At 64.9% G+C, this 15,925-nt stretch overlaps 1 protein-coding gene and 1 pseudogene across 1 annotated transcript in view; both read right to left on the bottom strand.

Moving 5' to 3' along the window:
- POLD1 (DNA polymerase delta 1, catalytic subunit) overlaps window positions 1-15,925 on the bottom strand; it is a 17,939-nt gene that overhangs the window by 953 nt on the left and 1,061 nt on the right. The window contains exons 2-24 of the mRNA XM_006905006.3: window positions 11,774-11,976; window positions 11,366-11,479; window positions 10,610-10,756; window positions 10,404-10,529; window positions 10,082-10,250; window positions 9,917-9,998; window positions 9,717-9,846; window positions 9,259-9,425; window positions 8,836-8,940; window positions 7,332-7,472; window positions 7,131-7,241; window positions 6,630-6,821; window positions 6,442-6,530; window positions 6,253-6,369; window positions 6,021-6,134; window positions 5,577-5,724; window positions 3,016-3,111; window positions 2,777-2,914; window positions 1,724-1,899; window positions 1,226-1,378; window positions 1,002-1,104; window positions 441-573; window positions 165-346 (exon numbers count right to left, since the gene is read on the bottom strand). Coding sequence (XP_006905068.1) covers window positions 165-346; window positions 441-573; window positions 1,002-1,104; window positions 1,226-1,378; window positions 1,724-1,899; window positions 2,777-2,914; window positions 3,016-3,111; window positions 5,577-5,724; window positions 6,021-6,134; window positions 6,253-6,369; window positions 6,442-6,530; window positions 6,630-6,821; window positions 7,131-7,241; window positions 7,332-7,472; window positions 8,836-8,940; window positions 9,259-9,425; window positions 9,717-9,846; window positions 9,917-9,998; window positions 10,082-10,250; window positions 10,404-10,529; window positions 10,610-10,756; window positions 11,366-11,479; window positions 11,774-11,975 — 3,135 coding nt within the window. The 5' untranslated portion in view covers window position 11,976. The remainder of the gene's footprint in view (window positions 1-164; window positions 347-440; window positions 574-1,001; window positions 1,105-1,225; window positions 1,379-1,723; window positions 1,900-2,776; window positions 2,915-3,015; window positions 3,112-5,576; window positions 5,725-6,020; window positions 6,135-6,252; window positions 6,370-6,441; window positions 6,531-6,629; window positions 6,822-7,130; window positions 7,242-7,331; window positions 7,473-8,835; window positions 8,941-9,258; window positions 9,426-9,716; window positions 9,847-9,916; window positions 9,999-10,081; window positions 10,251-10,403; window positions 10,530-10,609; window positions 10,757-11,365; window positions 11,480-11,773; window positions 11,977-15,925) is intronic.
- LOC112482180 lies at window positions 8,419-8,537 on the bottom strand (annotated as a pseudogene).

Raw genomic sequence — 15,925 nt, forward strand, 5'->3', positions numbered from 1 at the left:
AGTCCCCGGAGGAGAGAACAAGGGAGCGAGTGTGTGGGGAAAACTCCCTGGGGAACTCCTGGGGCGGGGGTCCAGGACCCCCGTGGGGAGGGACTGCAGAGAGGCGCCGCCCACCCCGGGGGCCGGGGCCTATCCGGGCAGCAGGGCCGGTCTGTGGGGTGGACGCCAGGAACCCCGGGTGACGGCGGAGGTGGGCGGAGAGTCGGGGGCCAGGCCTTGGGACCCCACTCACCCTGGTGACTGAGAACCGTGCGGCAACCAATACAACAGCTGTGGCGCTTGGCGAAGGCCAGGAGGCCGCCGACCTTGCCCGTGAGCACCGTCTTGCATCGCGTGTGGTCGCCGCCTGCAGCGGGAGGGCGAGGGTGGGTGTGGGCCAGCGCCCCCCGCTGCCCCCACCCCCAGGCCCGGGCCCCCTGCCCGCCCTGGGCGCCCCGTACGCAGCAGCACGGCCTCGGCTCGGCCCTCGCCCAGGATGGGCTCGAAGATGCGCAGCAGCGGCTTGGCGAGCTGCTGCTCCAGGTAGTACTGCGTGTCGACGGGCAGGCTGTGCTCCAGCACGAACAGGGGGTCCTGTGGGCACAGCGGCCTGCGGGGTCACACTCGGGGTCCGGGGTGACGGGGACCAGGAGCCACTGGCTGCGGCGCCCTCCGGTCATGAACGGGGACCGGGGTACAGCAGCCGCAGGACACGGATGGGGGAGGGTGCGGATCTGAGGGAGCGAGAGACGGGAGAACAAGGACCGGGAGATGGGCAGAGGCTCCGGTGCACGGCGAGGCCGCGCCCCCGGGGCGTGAGGGAGGGGTCGGATGGACAGGGGGAGGCGGGGTACCCTCCACAGCATGCCGGCCGGCCTGGGAGCAGAGTGCCACGGAGCCGACTCCTGGGTGCACCGGGGGCAGCTGCCGGGGCCTCTCGGGGTGAAGAGGGAAACACCCTCCCCCTGGGCTCGGAAAGCAGAAGTGAGAGCGGGCGGCCGGGGCGGCCAGGTGGGCCTGACCTCAGACTTCATGTAGGCGGCCACGCCCTTGGCGGCTCCGATGATCACGTACGGGACCCGGTCGCCCAGGCTGGGCGCGCTCCCGGGGTCCCGCTTCCTCATCCTGCGGGGAGATTGGGGACAGTGAGCAGTTGAACCAGCGGGCCCGCCGGGGGCCCAGGAAGTGGCAGGCTCAGCTGCAGGAGGGGCACCCTCGGGCTGGGCCGGCCCTGCACCAGGCGAACCTCTCAGCCAGCTCCACGTGGGCCTGTTTGCCGGCGTAGTCGGCGGCTGCACGGGTCAGCTCCTTGGTGATGACCAGCTGGGAGATGTCGATGCGGTTACACAGCAGGTCCGAAATGACGTCCTGCACATGGGCCACCGCGCCCTTGGGATCTCTGTGAACCGGATGTGGGGGCATCACCACTGGCTGCTGGGGGCTGGGCTGGTACCTCCATTGCCCCACGGCTGGGGGACCAGGATCAGCTTGGGGGCTGAGACCCGAGGTGGGGAGGGAAGGGGAGGGGCAGCTACCGGCTGCAGGATGGCAAAGGCTGGCCTCAGCCCACAGCTGTCTAACTCCACACTTTCCACCACTCCCCACTGAGGGCGAGCTGCCTTGACACCTGTGTCCCCACGGGAGGAGGCCGGGGCTTCTGGGTCTGAAGGAGGGGGCCGGAGCTTCAGGGCTTGAGGGAGGGGCCCGGCCTGGCCTTCTGGTCTGGACAGAGCGCCCCACATACCTATCGATGAGCAGGCGGCGCAGAGAGGCGGTGACAAGGTTGGCCACCAGGGGGCAGTTGTCCCTGCGCACGGCCTCCAGGCCTTTGCAGTCCATGCGGTCGTGGGCGTCCGGCCGTGAGGAGAAGAGCAGCCCCGCATAGCGCTTCTTACTGATCAGCAGGTACGGGAAGTAGACCTGGGGTGGGGGCCGGCGCTGAGACCCCAAGAACTGGACGGCCCGGCCCCCAGTCCCGAGACGAGCCCCCAGAAACGGGACGGACACGGTCTCCGTGATGTGGGGCTGGGACACCTGGGGGGACGGACCCTGAGACCCCGGGGTCTGAGCCCGGGAAAATCCTCTGCATTCCAGGGATCCCCCATATCAGGGCCCCCAAATCTGAAACAGAGACTGGGGCACACCTAGAGACAGGTCTGGAGATCCAGATACTGGGGTGAAGCCTGGAGAGCCCCGTGTCTGGGCCTGGAGCACAGCTGAGGCAGACAGGGGATTCGAGGGGCACCCCCAAAGAGAAGACTAAGGCTCAGGGCCAGGGGGAGTAGGGCCCCTCCAAACTGGGAGGCCGTGAATCGAGCAGGGGCGCCCCGCAGGTTGGCCGCGATTCGCATCCTGGGGACGGAGTCTGCTGTGGGCGTTGCCGAGCCGGCCTGCTGCACACCGAAGACAGGGGGCACTGGACAACGGTGCCCCAGGCCAGGACTCGCCTGCTGGGGTCCTCGCTGCCCAAGGCGGCCCCCACACCCGACAGGGACCGGGAACCCCCAAACCAGCGACGCTCCAAGACCATCGGGGCTGTCGAAACACGGTCCCCGCGCTGTGTACAAAGGCCCAGCTGCGGAGGTTTCGCAAACAAGGCCCCAGACTCAGGAGAATCCAGAAACCGGGGCTAACGACCCCAATGATTGGGACGCCCAGAGGACCCTTCTCAGGGCACCCCAAAATAGAGACCCCATGCGAATGCATTCGTCAGCTTTGCAGGCACCTTGGGAACGAGGGGCCCCCTGAAACTGGCAAGACACACACCTGCCCATGCTGAGCCCCGGTGGGCACTCACCTTCTCAAACTCGAGCCGGATGGGTGAGGGGAAGTGGCCGGACACCCAGTCCGCAGCCTCGCGCCCTAGAGCCATCGCCTCAGCCACAGAGGAGACACCAAACCGGCACATGACAGAGTCGGTGTCGCCGTACACCACCTGGGGTGGGGGGTGGGGGAGTGAGACCAGGAGGTCCCCATACCCGCCCGCCAGGCGCGGCTCCAGGCCCGTCCTGGGCGGTGGGCAGGGCGGCCCCTGACCTTGGCGTTGGCGCTGTAGCCGCTCTCGATCGTGTACTTGGACTCCACCAGCTGCTTCGTTTTCTCGATCATCTGGCGCCCGAAGCCAGTGACGCTCTGTGAGGGGAACCAAGCGGGTAGGGCCCAGGGGCGGTGTGCCACGCACGCAGGCTCGCGGTCCCACCTCGACCCTTCCCGAAGGTGTGGGCTGCGTTGAGCCACTCTGTCCCTTTGGGCCTCCGGTTCCAAGTCTGCAAATCGGGCTATTAAGCTGCTCCTTCACGATGCAAAGAAGGGGCCCCTGACCCAGAGCTCTGGGCACAGGACGACCTGACCACATCAAATGAGAGTTGCAAAGGCCAGAGCCAGGAGAGGCCATGGGCCGTTTCTCTCCACCAAGCTGCCGTGACATCTGGGGACATCCGAGCAGCTCTGTGATGCAAGACCACAGACATTCACGGCCCCTCCCTGAAAGCCTGCAGTACCACTTCCTAACCCTACACCTCCAAATGCCCCTGGGATGGGGGCTGCCCCCCGCAATCAGTCCTTTCCAAGTGTCACTTGACAAATAAGAGTGAGGTTGGCCTGAGGGGCACAGCCAGGGGGAGATGGGTGTCGCTCCTCGGCTGTGGTTTGAATGCAGTCAGAAGACTTGTCTTTTAACCGGAGTCTTTAGACTACTTACAGTTAGTGTAACTGCTGCTTAGAGCTGGGCCACACCCCCCACTACCTGCCTCCGCTGCGGTCCGCCCGCTCTGTGCTGCATTTTATTTTTCTAGAATAACTCAGCATTTTAAAATTATTCCATGCCCCTGCCTCCCTGAGCTTGAGACAGAAATGACAAGCGAAGACACAGACACCACAGGGACACAGGGAAGAGGCCCAGAGGGGACGGGGCCAGAGGCGGCAGCCCCACGAGGGAGGCCCCCAGGGAGCAAAGCCACAGCTTCCACCTGGCCTTGCTCAGGAGCTGGGGCCTGATGGCCAAACGTCAACTTCTTTCCCTTGAAGAGGCCAGGGGAGGCCCCCAGGGACTATGAAAGGCCAGTGAGTACGGGCATCCAGCAAGGGGTTCACTTTGCCCAAAGGGAGGCTTGGCTCCTGGCTGGCCCTGGGAGGGGACCGCTAAGCTCTGGGGACGTCCTGCCCGACAAGTATGTTTGTCACCTGGCGCCTGGGGCCACACGGTGTCAGCCTGACCTCTACCAGGGCTGGAGGCCAAGGTCAGCCACACGGTGGTGGTCGTGGTCGGCCAGGCCTATGTGACTGATCTCCAAAAAACCCTGGACACAGAGGCTCGGTGAGCTTCCCTGGTGTGTGCTGTCCTGTGCCGGGAGGAACAGGCACGGGACGCACAGGTCCACGAGGACAGGCGACAGAAGCCGGTGTCGGTCTCTCCTGGACTGGGGCTCCCGCCTCTTCCCCTGGCTGATTTAATCTCTTCCCTTTCACCGTATTAAATCATAACCATGAGTACAATGGCTTTTCTGAGTTCTGAGTCCTTCTAACAAATTGCTGGGTCTGAAGATGGTCTAGATCAGCGGTCCCCAACCTTTTCGGCACCAGGGACCTATGCTCCTACGAGACTCTAAGGCCTGAGGATCTGAGGCGGAGCTGAGGCGGTGACACTGGCGCTGGGGAGCGGCTGCAAACGCAGATGAAGCTTCGCTCGCTCACCCGCCGCTCACCTCCTGCCATGCGGCCTGGTTCCTGACAGGCCACGGACCAGTACCGGTTGCGGCCCGGGGGTTGGGGACCCCTGGACTAAGGGGCCCCCTTGAACTGCAGGGGGTGTGTGTGTACACAAGGCCCTCTCGCTGGCAGGTCTTCCAAGCCTTTCGCCAAGGGGCACATGACGACTGGCACGGTGCCCAAGGGGAGGGAACCACGTCTGGGGCGTGCCGGGACTGACGCACAGGGAGACCAGACGGGAACAGCTTTCTGAGGCTCTGCTGGGCCGTGAGCCGGGGTGCCGCTCGCAGCGGGCAAGACCGCAGCCCCTCGCGGTCTCACTGTGGGTCCGCTGGACAGGCCGAGGACACCGCTGCGGGGGGAGGCAGCGGGGCGCAGGCCGTGCGTACTGACCGGGGCCCTCACACTTGCTCCGATGGGGACCGAGGACACACAGCAACTCAAGTGCCAGAGCCTGACTGTGCCGCTGGGAGACGCCAGGCCCCGTCCAGCCCCGAGCAGACTGGCCCTGTCCTCCCATCAAGAGGAGGGAGGGACTCGCCCTCCGCTCCCGCCCTCACAGGGACCAGGCTGGGCACCAGGCTAGGCGCAGGGCTGTCAGGGTGGCTGTGGTACAGGGAAGCGTGAGGAACCACGGCTCCTCTCCAACTCGTCTGCCTATGACTGCTGCCACCGTCAGAGCCCGCACGAAGGGGGGACTCTCGGCCACTTTGTCACCTGCTGGACCCACAGGGAATAAGGCCGACCCACGGATGCTCAGTGACGGTGTACTGACAGTTGAACGAATCTGTCACCCCAGTGTCCCCACTCTGAGGGGCAACCTGGGCCCTGATGGCCGCTGTGGCCCTGGCTCTCCCAGAGTGGGTGTGCAGTGGGGACGGAGCACTCACCTGCGAGATCTCCAGGCACGGCAGCTTGCCCACCTGGGCGCCGGTGAAGCCGTACACGGAGTTGGCGCTGACTTTCAGCGCCAGCTGCCGCCCGTCCAGGACCTGCCTCCGCAGGGGGTCTGTCTCCCTGGCCAGCTCGGCCTTGGCCCTGGAGGAAGGGGGCACAAACCATGCAGGTGGCGTCACAGGTCCCGGGGAGACAGGCCTGGGCACCGGTCGGGGCTGCGTGCCTCGGCGTCGCCCAGGGGCGGCTGGCCCGTGGCGGGGCGGGGGTCTCGCTCTCATTCACACCCGGTTGCAGGGAAGCGTGGCTGTGGGGTGACCTGCAGGATAGGTTGTGGGGGGCCTATGCTGGGTGGCAGGGCGGGCCCGGCACTGGGGTGACCCGCAGAACAGGGGCTGCGGGGAGCGTCTGCTGGGTGGCAGGGCGGGCCCGGCACCCACCTCTTGCGGGCGCTGAGCAGGTTCTCCAGGATCTGGGGCAGCAGCCCCTTCCGCACCGACGTCTTCACGAACTCGTCCCCGGTGGGCGTCCTGATGAACTGGTCCTCCGTCAGGCTGCGTCAGAGGACGGCGGGGGTGACGGCCGGCCTCCCCACTTACCCCTGCGTCTCGCGTCTCCCCTTCCCCGCTATGTCCAGGTCCCCAGCCCCACCGGGAGGAAGAAGGGCCGTACCCCAGTTTCTGGGCGGTCCCGGGCCGCAGGAGCGTGGTGTAGCACAGGTTGTGGGCCATCATGATGGACGGGTACAGCGAGGAAAAGTCCAGGGTGGCGATGGGGACGTCGTAGTACCTGGGGGGGCCCAAGGAGTCAGGGCCCGAGCCCCCGTGCCGCCCCGCCAGGCCGCCCGGCCGGGGGCCTCACCCTTTGAGCGGCTCGATGACCGTGGCTCCCGTGTAGTCCTCACCACCCTCCGTCTTCACCACGGGCATGAGCAGCCCCTCGCGCATGGCCTGGGGGAGGTGGGGAGCAGAGGGTGGGCACGGTCAGGGCTGCCCCACGCTGGGAAGGGCGGGGAGGAGAGGGGGCCACCCTGCGCTCTGCCCGCTGACCTGCCGCAGCAGCTGGGACACGACCTTGACCTGCTGGCCGCGGGCGAGCAGGTAGCTGAGGGGCACGCCCGTGACACGCGCCATCTCCATGGCGTTCACCAGCACCATGAGCCGCTCCAGCAGCCGCAGCGGCAGGTAAGCGTCCTTGAGGCAGTACACGGCCAGGCGGCGGCGCGTCTGGTCATTGCCGTTCTGGGGACCGGGCACACCGTGGTGTCAGGAGGGCAGGGGCAGCGCCGGGCCCGGGTGGGCGGGCCCGAGTGGCGGGGGCAGGGAGCAGTGTGAGGGCTGGTGCGGATGAGATGGGGCAGGTGAACAGAACCAAGGTCATGGTGCCGGAGGCCACCTGCGCAGGCAGGAACAGGAGCCATGCCTGCAGGCCGAGGTCGGAGGTCGGAGGGCGGGGGCGGGGTTTAAGGCGAAGGACAGGAGCACAGGCGGAGGTGGAGCCTCAGGTGAGGAGGGCAGGGAGGTGGCGTCACAGGTGGCGGGCGGGGGCACCTGCAGGTCCGTGATGATGCTGTGCTGCACGTCCTCCTTCTGCTCGCCCAGGAAGTGGAAGCTCACGGCGTTGAGCGTGTAGGAGCGGAGCTTATGCTCCCGCAGCAGCACCTGGGGCGGGTAAGTGTGGGGTAGGTGGGCCTCGGGCAACCGGGCGGCGGCCCCAGAGGACAGCGCCCCCCCACACCTCACCCATAGTACCTGCAGCATGTCCATCTGCACCCGGCCCACCATGCTGACCACCTTGGTGTCCCGCCGGCCGGTCTGCTTCGATTGGAAGGACGAGTCTCGGATGGTGGAACGGAGGCCAGCCACGCGGCCCAGGAAGGGGAAACCCTGCACCTGGGGACACAGCACACGGCAGCTGCTGGGAGGGACGGGCGGCCCCGGCCTGCAGCCCAGGCCTGTACCAGAGGAACGGAGGCCAGACCACCCACGACTGCCCCTCCGACGAGGCACTGCTGCCGGGCGCGGGGCCGGGGCTGGGCGGCTCCGGTGCAAAGGCCCTCTGGGGCTGGGTGGCCGTGGACTGCAGGGGAGGGACAGGAGGCTGGGCCGGCAGTCAGGGGTCGGACCACTACGGGGAAGGGACAAGGATGGCACCCAGTAGCTGTAAGGCTGCTCCCAAACAGGACGCTGCTGAACTCGGGGAGCTGGTGGGTGCACGGTGGGGTGGCAGTGCAGAGGGCTGCATCTGGGCTCAGGAGAGGGGTCTGTGTTGGAAAGGTGATGTGGGAGGATCCAGCAGCCAGAGTGTGAATGGCTGGCTGAGGGTGACTCGCCCTGCTGCTGCTGGGGACCGAAGCATGGCTTTCTTTTCTCATTACGAAATTACCCAAACATACAGAAAAGGAGAAAATAATACAACATATCCCCTGTTATGAGTTGAATCGTGTCCCCCCCAAGAGATGCTGAAAGCCTAACCCACCTCCAAACCTTAGAATGCGGTTCTCGGGGTTTTTGCAGGTGACAGAGGCCACAGGGTGGGCCTTACCCACTGTTGCTGTGTCCTTAGAACAAGGGGACACTGAGCAGAGGCAGGCCCAGAGGAGGACGCGGCAGGGACAAGGACCAGGGACATCCGAGGCCACCAGAAGCTAGGAGAGGCCTCAGAAGGAGCTGACCATGGGTGACCTTGATCTCAGGCTGAGACAGGGCATGGGGGGCACGTCGTCATGCCAGCCCCAGGGAGCAGCCACCGCGTACACCCTGTACACCCAGGTTCAACAAGCACCGAGGTTTTGACACCTACTTCAAAGAATCCCCTTTCCCTATTTTTTTTCCCCGCCCCCTATAGCACCCGGTCTTCCCAGGTGGTCTCCCATCCAAGTACTAAGCAGGCCCGACTCTGCTTAGCTTCCGAGACCAGACGGGATCAGGTGTGTTCCGGGCCGCGTGGCCGTAGCGCTTTCCCTAATTTTTGCTGACGTGTTTTAAAGCCCATGACCCCAGGCCCTGCACGCGTCACTCTGCACCTCCCGGCGCACGAGCCTCTTCACCACGATGCCCTCGCCTCTGCAAATGCCACGTTTGCTTTTTGGACTCTGAGCAGGATGGGATGGGGTAAAGCGGGGTTCTGGGGATACCTCTTGGGCCGCAGGCTACAGGCACACAGAGCCAGGCGGACCACTGAGCGGACAGAGCCCCTGGGGAGCGGGTGGGGGAGGTGGGGGTGGCGTGATGCCCTGCCCGCAGCCTGCCCTACCTTGAGGATCTGGGCCCGGGAGAGGAGGTACGGGAGGTCGAAGTTCTGGATGTTGTAGCCGGTGATGATGTCGGGGTCCATGGTGCGGATGAAGGTTGACCAGGCCTAGAGTGGGGAGTACAGAGGGTCACTCTGCCTATCGTCCTGGTCGCCCCTGCCTGGAATGCTCCAGAAGTCCCCCAGAGCAGCCTCAGAGCCCTCCCGCCCGCGGGAGAATGATCAGGCAGATGCTTCTGGAAATGACACAGAGCCCGGAGGGGAAGCGCTAAGCCCTCGACGCGGAGGGACCTGACTGAGCCCAGGGACACGGGTCTCAGGATCCGGGGACCATGCTGGGGAGAGCCTGGAAATGGGTCCTGCACCGGGGGTGTGCAGACTGGGGCGGGGTGCTGTGGAACGCGGGGACCACGGAACGACAGCCACCTGCAGCAGCTCCTCCTCCCGCTCGTAGCTCTGCACCTGGGCGCCCAGGATGGGGGCGCAGGACCGCAGGGTGAGGGCCAGGCGCAGGAAGGGCTCCTGCTCACCCCAGCGCAGCCCCAGGGAGCAGATCTGGATCACAGGGTCCTGCTCCGGCTCGGGGAAGATGCCTGCCGGGGGTGGGCACACAGGGCATCCGGTGAGGCGCCGGCCCCTGTTCCCCCAGCCTGTCCACTGCCGCAGACCCTGTCACGCTGTCCCCTCGCCCAGGCGTCCCTGCCCCCGTCTGGAGCTGCTTGTCACTCCACCGCCGCCGCGTCCTACAGTGACCCGCCCACTCGCGTGTTCACTCCCTCCCCCCGAGTGAGCCCAGGACACACAGGGGTCAGGGGCCGCAGGGCCAGACACGCCTGTTCCCGACGTGGGAAGGGGGAAGGGGGCAGCCCAGGCCGGGGACGGACCCTTGCGGCCGGCGCACTCGATGTCAAAGCTGAGCACGCGCAGAGGCGCGATTCGCTGCCACTGCCCTTCTGGCGGGTGACTGACCACGTCTGACCACAGCACGTCCACCTCCAGCTGACACAGCGTGGTCTATGGGGAAGACAGGGTCAGCGGCTGCAGGGTCCCAGCCCCCTGCCCTGCACCCCTGGGGGCCGCGCACCTTCCCCTCTGGCCTCAGCACGTATTTCCCAGCTGGGAGTTCCAGCCAGTTGCAGCCCACGATGTCCGCGTCCACCATGAACCTGGAGGGGGATGGTCAGTGGGCGGAGGCCGGAGGGGGCCAGGGGTTAGGGGTGGGGGGCAGAGACGTCAGACGGGGCCGTACCGGATCTCGAAGTCCACGTTGGCCTCGTAGGGTGCGAAGCTGGGAGTGCCCAGGCCCACCACGCGGACGCCCTGCTCCAGGAGGCGGCGGGCGGGGGCCACGAGGCGGGGCAGAGCCAGGGTGATGCGCAGGAACGGGGAGGGGCCGTGCCCGTGGTACCCGAACATGCCTGTGGCAGAGGAGGCTGGTGCCGGCCCACAGGTACCCCACCCCTCGGTCCCAGGTTCAGAGACCCCCACTCGCTCGGTCCCGGGGACAGGGACCGCCTCCCGCTCGGTCTGGGGGGCAGGGACCCCCACCCCTTGGTCCCAGGGGCACTCACTCTCCCGGGAGCACAGCTCCACGGCCAGCACGGCCGGCCCCGTGAGCTCCTTCCCCCCGCGATGGTCCCGGCTGATGGCCGTGTTTAGCTCCTGCTGCAGGCCACTCAGGTGCTCAGGCCCAAAACCTGAGGTTGGGGGAGCTGGTCAGAAGTGCAGGGACCACAGGTGGCCGGGGAGAGGGTTCTTCTGGGTCTGGGCCACTCACCAGGGGGCGCCGGGGTGTAGAAATAGGGTGCAAAGCCATGGATGTGGCAGCAGACAGAGACGCCCTCGTCGGTGACCCCGAAGGCACGAAGCACGGGCACGGAGTGGTTGGATGGCGGGGGTGCCCCGGCGAGGGGCCGCGCTAGGCCTGGGCGTCACAGGGTGAGGCGGGCGTTGCCCACGAGTCCGCGAACGCTGCCCGCCCAGCCCTTCCCGGCCCAGAACACAGTCCCCCGTTCCTGTCGCGTGGGGGGCTTCCACCCGCACGGCCTTCTGCCTTGTTCACTCCGCCTCATCTCCACTCCTCTGTCCCCACCCCACAGCTAGAGAGTCCCTACTCGTTTTTGCAGGAAAAAAAAAAAAAAGAAAGAAAAAAATCTCTTCTCTTAAGAAGTAAAATTGACTCGGAGCGTAGAGTGCCACGAGCTTCGATGCACCGAGAGCTTCACGTAACCACCACTAAAATCCGGACACGAGACTGTGCTGTCACTCTAAACCGCTCCTTCAGCTGCCTCTTTGCAATCACACGCCCTGCCACCCCAGGCCCTGGCACCTGCACCCTGACCCGCTCGCCAGATTCTGCAATGCCCATCTGGGCATTCCAACCCTGGCCCTCCGCTCTCACGGCCTGGGCACCTGGGCGGAGGCTGCCTGTGACAATCCCCTCCCCAGAGCCAGAGGGGCTGACCTGGCCGGGCCTCCACCCTGAGAGCCCGGGTCCCTCCTGCCACCCACCGGGCCTGTCCCCCAAACTCACCCACATAGTGGTCGATCTCCAGCTGCTGGAAGATGAGAGGCTCTGTCTGGGGGTCCAGGGGGGGCGGAGCAGGCCGAAGCCAGCGGGCATCTATGGCTGTCGGGGAGAACTGCCCTGGGCGGGGGAGGGAAGTGGGGCCACGTGGACTCGTGGTCCTCCCGCGGATGTAAGTTAACCGCCCTCCCGGCCGAGCCCACAGCCCCTCAGGTGGCATCTGACAGGTGGGGGTGGTGGTCTGGATGAGGCTGAAAACTCTGGAGAGTGCAGGGTCAGAGGTCAAAGTCAGCAGAGAAGGTAAGCCACAAAGGTGACATGCTGGCATGGAGTCAAAGGTTACAAGGCAGCTCTGTGGCCCTGGGCTCAGAGGCATGATGGGTGGGAGCACGCGGTCCCTGCTTTAGGCCTTACCGTCCGCAGCCCCCTCCAGGCCCGGCTGCAGCCCCTCCTCCTCCCGCTCCTGCAGCCTGTGCTCCGCCTCCATCTCCTCCATCAGCGCCAGCTCCTCCTCAAACTGGGATGGCCGGAGTACGTCATCCTCGTCCCAGAGGCCCCCGCGGGCCCGCTTCGGGGGCACCCCGGGCCCAGGGCCCGCCCGCCGCTTGCCGTCCATCCTGCCGCATAAGTCAGGGCCAGGTGAGGGTTCCTGTCTCCTCCGCGGCCTCCCGTGCACCCACCGTGACCATGAGCCTTTTAATGCTCCCGAGTGCCTGGGAAGGCAGCCCGCCCACAGGTGTGGGGTGCCGGCACATCCCAGACCCCCGACGACCAGCAACTAATACAATTCCATCCCGCTCCCCGCCTCAGCCCAGCCCTTCCCACGCAGCGCTCAGGCCCCCCAGAGCCTTCGCCCCGTTTATGCGCCCCTTGTCACCTGCCCCGCCCTCTGTCCCCCCGTCAGAGACCCGGTCCTTCTCACCTCGCTTCTTCCCCAGAAACCTCTGTCCTCGGTGCCCTGTCTACCTGTCCGTCACCCCATCACCCCAGGCCTTCATTCGAAAAGCAGCTGGGAATCGCCTCCATCAGGCCAGTCACTGTGCCACAACGCAAATCTGACCCGGTCCCTCCCCAGCTCAAAACACTCCAGAGGCTTCCCATCGCACTTGAAAATGAAGTACGGGCAAAAGCCCTTTTTCTTTGGAATGTGCGCCCTTCACCCAGATTCCCCGGCGACAAGGCAGCGCCGCCTCTGCTGTCGCTGCCGCCACCCACGTGTGACGCGCAGACACCGCATTACGTATCTTCCTGCACCGTTTGGGCGTTAACTGCAGAGACTCTGAAGAACAAGGACACGCTCTTAAATAAGCACGGTCGCCGCTCAGAACGCTTAATACCGACTCGCTAGTAACACGAAGAATCCAGTTTCCGATTTCTCCAATTGTCCCCAAAACGCCCTTTATGGTAACCCCCTCCCAATCCAGGATTCAATGTGGCAAACAAAACAAAAACTAAACGGAGACCGTCCTTTATACGTGGGTACGCGTTTTCTTAATTGGCGCCTGTAAAGAGTTACTGGGGGGGTGCGTTTCCACAGTGATGGAGAGGCACGCGGCCTCTGGCAGATGAGACAAGGGACCGTGGCCGGTCAAGCCTGTGTGAGTCGGTGGCCTCGGTGAGGTTGGGTATGAGAATGTCCTGAAGAAGCGCACTCAGGTGCTCGGGGTCGAGAGACAGGCACGGCGCATGCAGGCCATTCTGAAAATAAGTTGGAACGTGCACATGCGACCCACAAACACGGGATAAAATATGAAAACGGGGGGATCCCGGTGAAGGGTACACAGCTGCTTTGTTCTGCTCTTATTCTTTCAATCTTCCGGTAACTTTGAAATGATTAAAAAAGGAAAAGGAATTTTAAAATGGCACGGGTCTCCCAGCATCGGGCTGGGACAGGGGGTTGTGGGGACCTGGAACAGACCCCAGACCCAGCCGGGAGGGAGGATGCAGAGGGGACAGGTCGGCTGTCCCCGGTCCAGGGGGACACCTCTGTACCCCGTAACTATCGCCCCACATCTGGTCTCTCCTTTGCCCTTTCTTGCGACAGACCCCTGCTGGGGCTTGGAGCCGCCCCAGGCAGCCCAGCTCCGGACCACAATTCCCAGAGTACACCGCTGGAGGTGGTCAGAGCACTGGGATCCCGCACGGAACCGGGGTGACCGTACGGTGTGCGACTTCCAGGACGGCCTCAAAAGGAAGCGGGGCCTCCAGCCCCTTCCCCTCCCCCCTCCCGAGTGCACGCACCCCAAACGTGGGTGAGAGGTCGGAGTCCACACTGGGGGAGGGGTGGGAACGGCTAAGCGACGGGTGCGGGGGAAGCTTCTGGGCGGACGGAAACGTGCTGTGCACCCGGGGCTGTGCGCTTCACTCCACACGAACTCGACGTCAGTTAAGACACAGAAGCGGGGAGGCTGCGGTCCCGCATCCAGGGGTTCCCGCCTCAGACGTGCCGCACGCGATGAAAAGCCGCCCTCGCAAGGTGGTTTCCGGCGGCGTTGTCTGCGATCGCAAAAGGCTGGAAACCTCCTCGATGCCCTCCCATGGGGACTGTTTAAATAAATCGCACTGATTCCGCTCATGGCATGAAGGAACGAGGAAGGGCCCTACGTACTGATACGAATGGCTCTGAGGTGCAGAACGCTGTGCTTCGTGTTATCGTTTGCATGAAAAAAAAAAAATGTATCTAACAACGTGGGGCCTAAGAAGCTGAGGGGCTCACAGGAGCCCAGAGGTGAAGTCAGACCGGCCCCAGCAGAGGGAGGCCCGGTGGGGCCAACGGGCTGTGGCCAGCGGGGAGAGGCGGGAGGGAAGGTGTCACCGGGAGCGAAATCTAGGTTCCTTCGCTAGGTGCCCACCCCGGGCACCGTCCTCAATGCAGGCGGCCGAGGCAGCATCAGAAGGAAGGAGGCCCCCGTGGGTCCCCCCTCAGCGGTCCTGGCACACGTGGTGCCCTCTCCCCGTCTCCACCCTTCATGGCAGACACCGGCCAGCACCTGCGGCAGTCACGTGACGGTGAGTGCCCGCTCTGGGCCAGGCACAGGCTGCTCTGTGACCTTCACTCCCTCGGCCAGTCTCGCGGCTCCGAACGCCATCTCTATGCTGATCGTGCCTGCCTCTGCGTCTCTGGCCCAGACCTCTCTCTGGGCTGTGGGTTGCCGGCTCCGGCTGCCCCTGTGTGAGGATGCCTCTTGAGGCACCTCAAATGCCAAAGCCGGGCTCCTGATCTCCCCCCAAACCTGCTCCTGCACCCCCATGGCCTCCCCCAAATCAGTAAACGGTGGAGTCACTGCAACTTCTGTCTCCGACTCAGACCTCAGGCTCGCTGCACCTGCACATCCCGCCTGCCTTCCAACAGACCCGAGTCCCACGGCTGCTCAGCCCCCACCCGGCTCCCGGCCCGGTCCCTCTTCTGCTTGGTGTTTTCCTGGGTCCTGTCTCATGCTGAGATAAAGCTAAGTCTCTGTCGTGGCCCACAAGACCTCTGGATGTCGCCTCCCACCCTCTCCCCGCTGCTCACTACTTGGCTCCAGCCACTTGCCTGCCCGCTGTTGCCTAAACACACGCAGCCCAGTCCTGCCTCAGGACCTTTGCACAGGCCGTTCCCTCTGTCCTGCAAAACGCCCTTCCCCAGATGCCTCTACAGCTTCCTCTCTCCCCTCCGTCAGATCGTTCAGCAAATGTCACCTGCTGGGTGAGGCCTGTCAAAGCCGGGGATCATCGGTGCCTGTGTCTGACTCTCAGCAGATGGGGACTCCTCGAAGGCAGGGTCTGACACCTCTCGGCATCACCGGCAGGGCCCAGCAAGGGACCCGGCCTTGGGAGGTGTGTGGTGGATGAAGCCTCCTTTTCCTCGGCCACCTAACTCCTCTGCAGCCTCGGACACTCAGCTCTGGCTCGACGCCTGTGGGCCGACCCGCCACCCCGGGCTCCCACAGTGCCACGCGCTACTCCCCTTGCTGCACATGTGCGCCCCGAGCCAGGGCGGCTTCAAGCTGTGAGCGCCTCGAAAACAGGGTCAGGGCCTCGTTCCGGTCAGAACCCCCAGCATGGCGCCTAGAACACCGGTTACTTCAAGTCATATCAGTTTAGATTCTCCTTGTCACCAACACTGTGAGTCTCCCCTGAGCCCCCAGCTTCCTCTCTCGGGGCCCGAAGACAAATGTTGCCTCTGCATAGCTCAGAGCACTGTGGACTGAGACTTCCTGCCGTTCCCCAAGCAAACCGAAATACCGCTGGACCCCACTGCCCAGCAAAGGGCCTGCCACAGAGCAGCTGATGGTAGGACTGAACAGAGCAAAGAGCCTCACGGGAGGAGAGAGGGAGTGGCAAAGGGCCCGAGTGGGGAAGGGACCATTCTAAGGGACAGGAGAGAACGCGGGAAGGAGGAGAGACGAGGCAACAACAGGTTCCAGGAGCGGGTGGGGCTACAAAGCTGGGACGTTGCCATCAGCTGCCCGCTCACTCCATCTAAGCTCGGCCCTCAGAGTGGCGCCCCTAAACCCGTTCTCCCTCAGCCCTCTCCACCCCGCCTGTCGTTCACACCTCAAACCCCAGTCATCCCGGGCTCCT

The sequence above is a fragment of the Pteropus alecto genome, unplaced genomic scaffold (assembly GCF_000325575.1).
Source record: "Pteropus alecto unplaced genomic scaffold, ASM32557v1 scaffold41, whole genome shotgun sequence".
Lineage (NCBI taxonomy): Eukaryota > Metazoa > Chordata > Mammalia > Chiroptera > Pteropodidae > Pteropus > Pteropus alecto.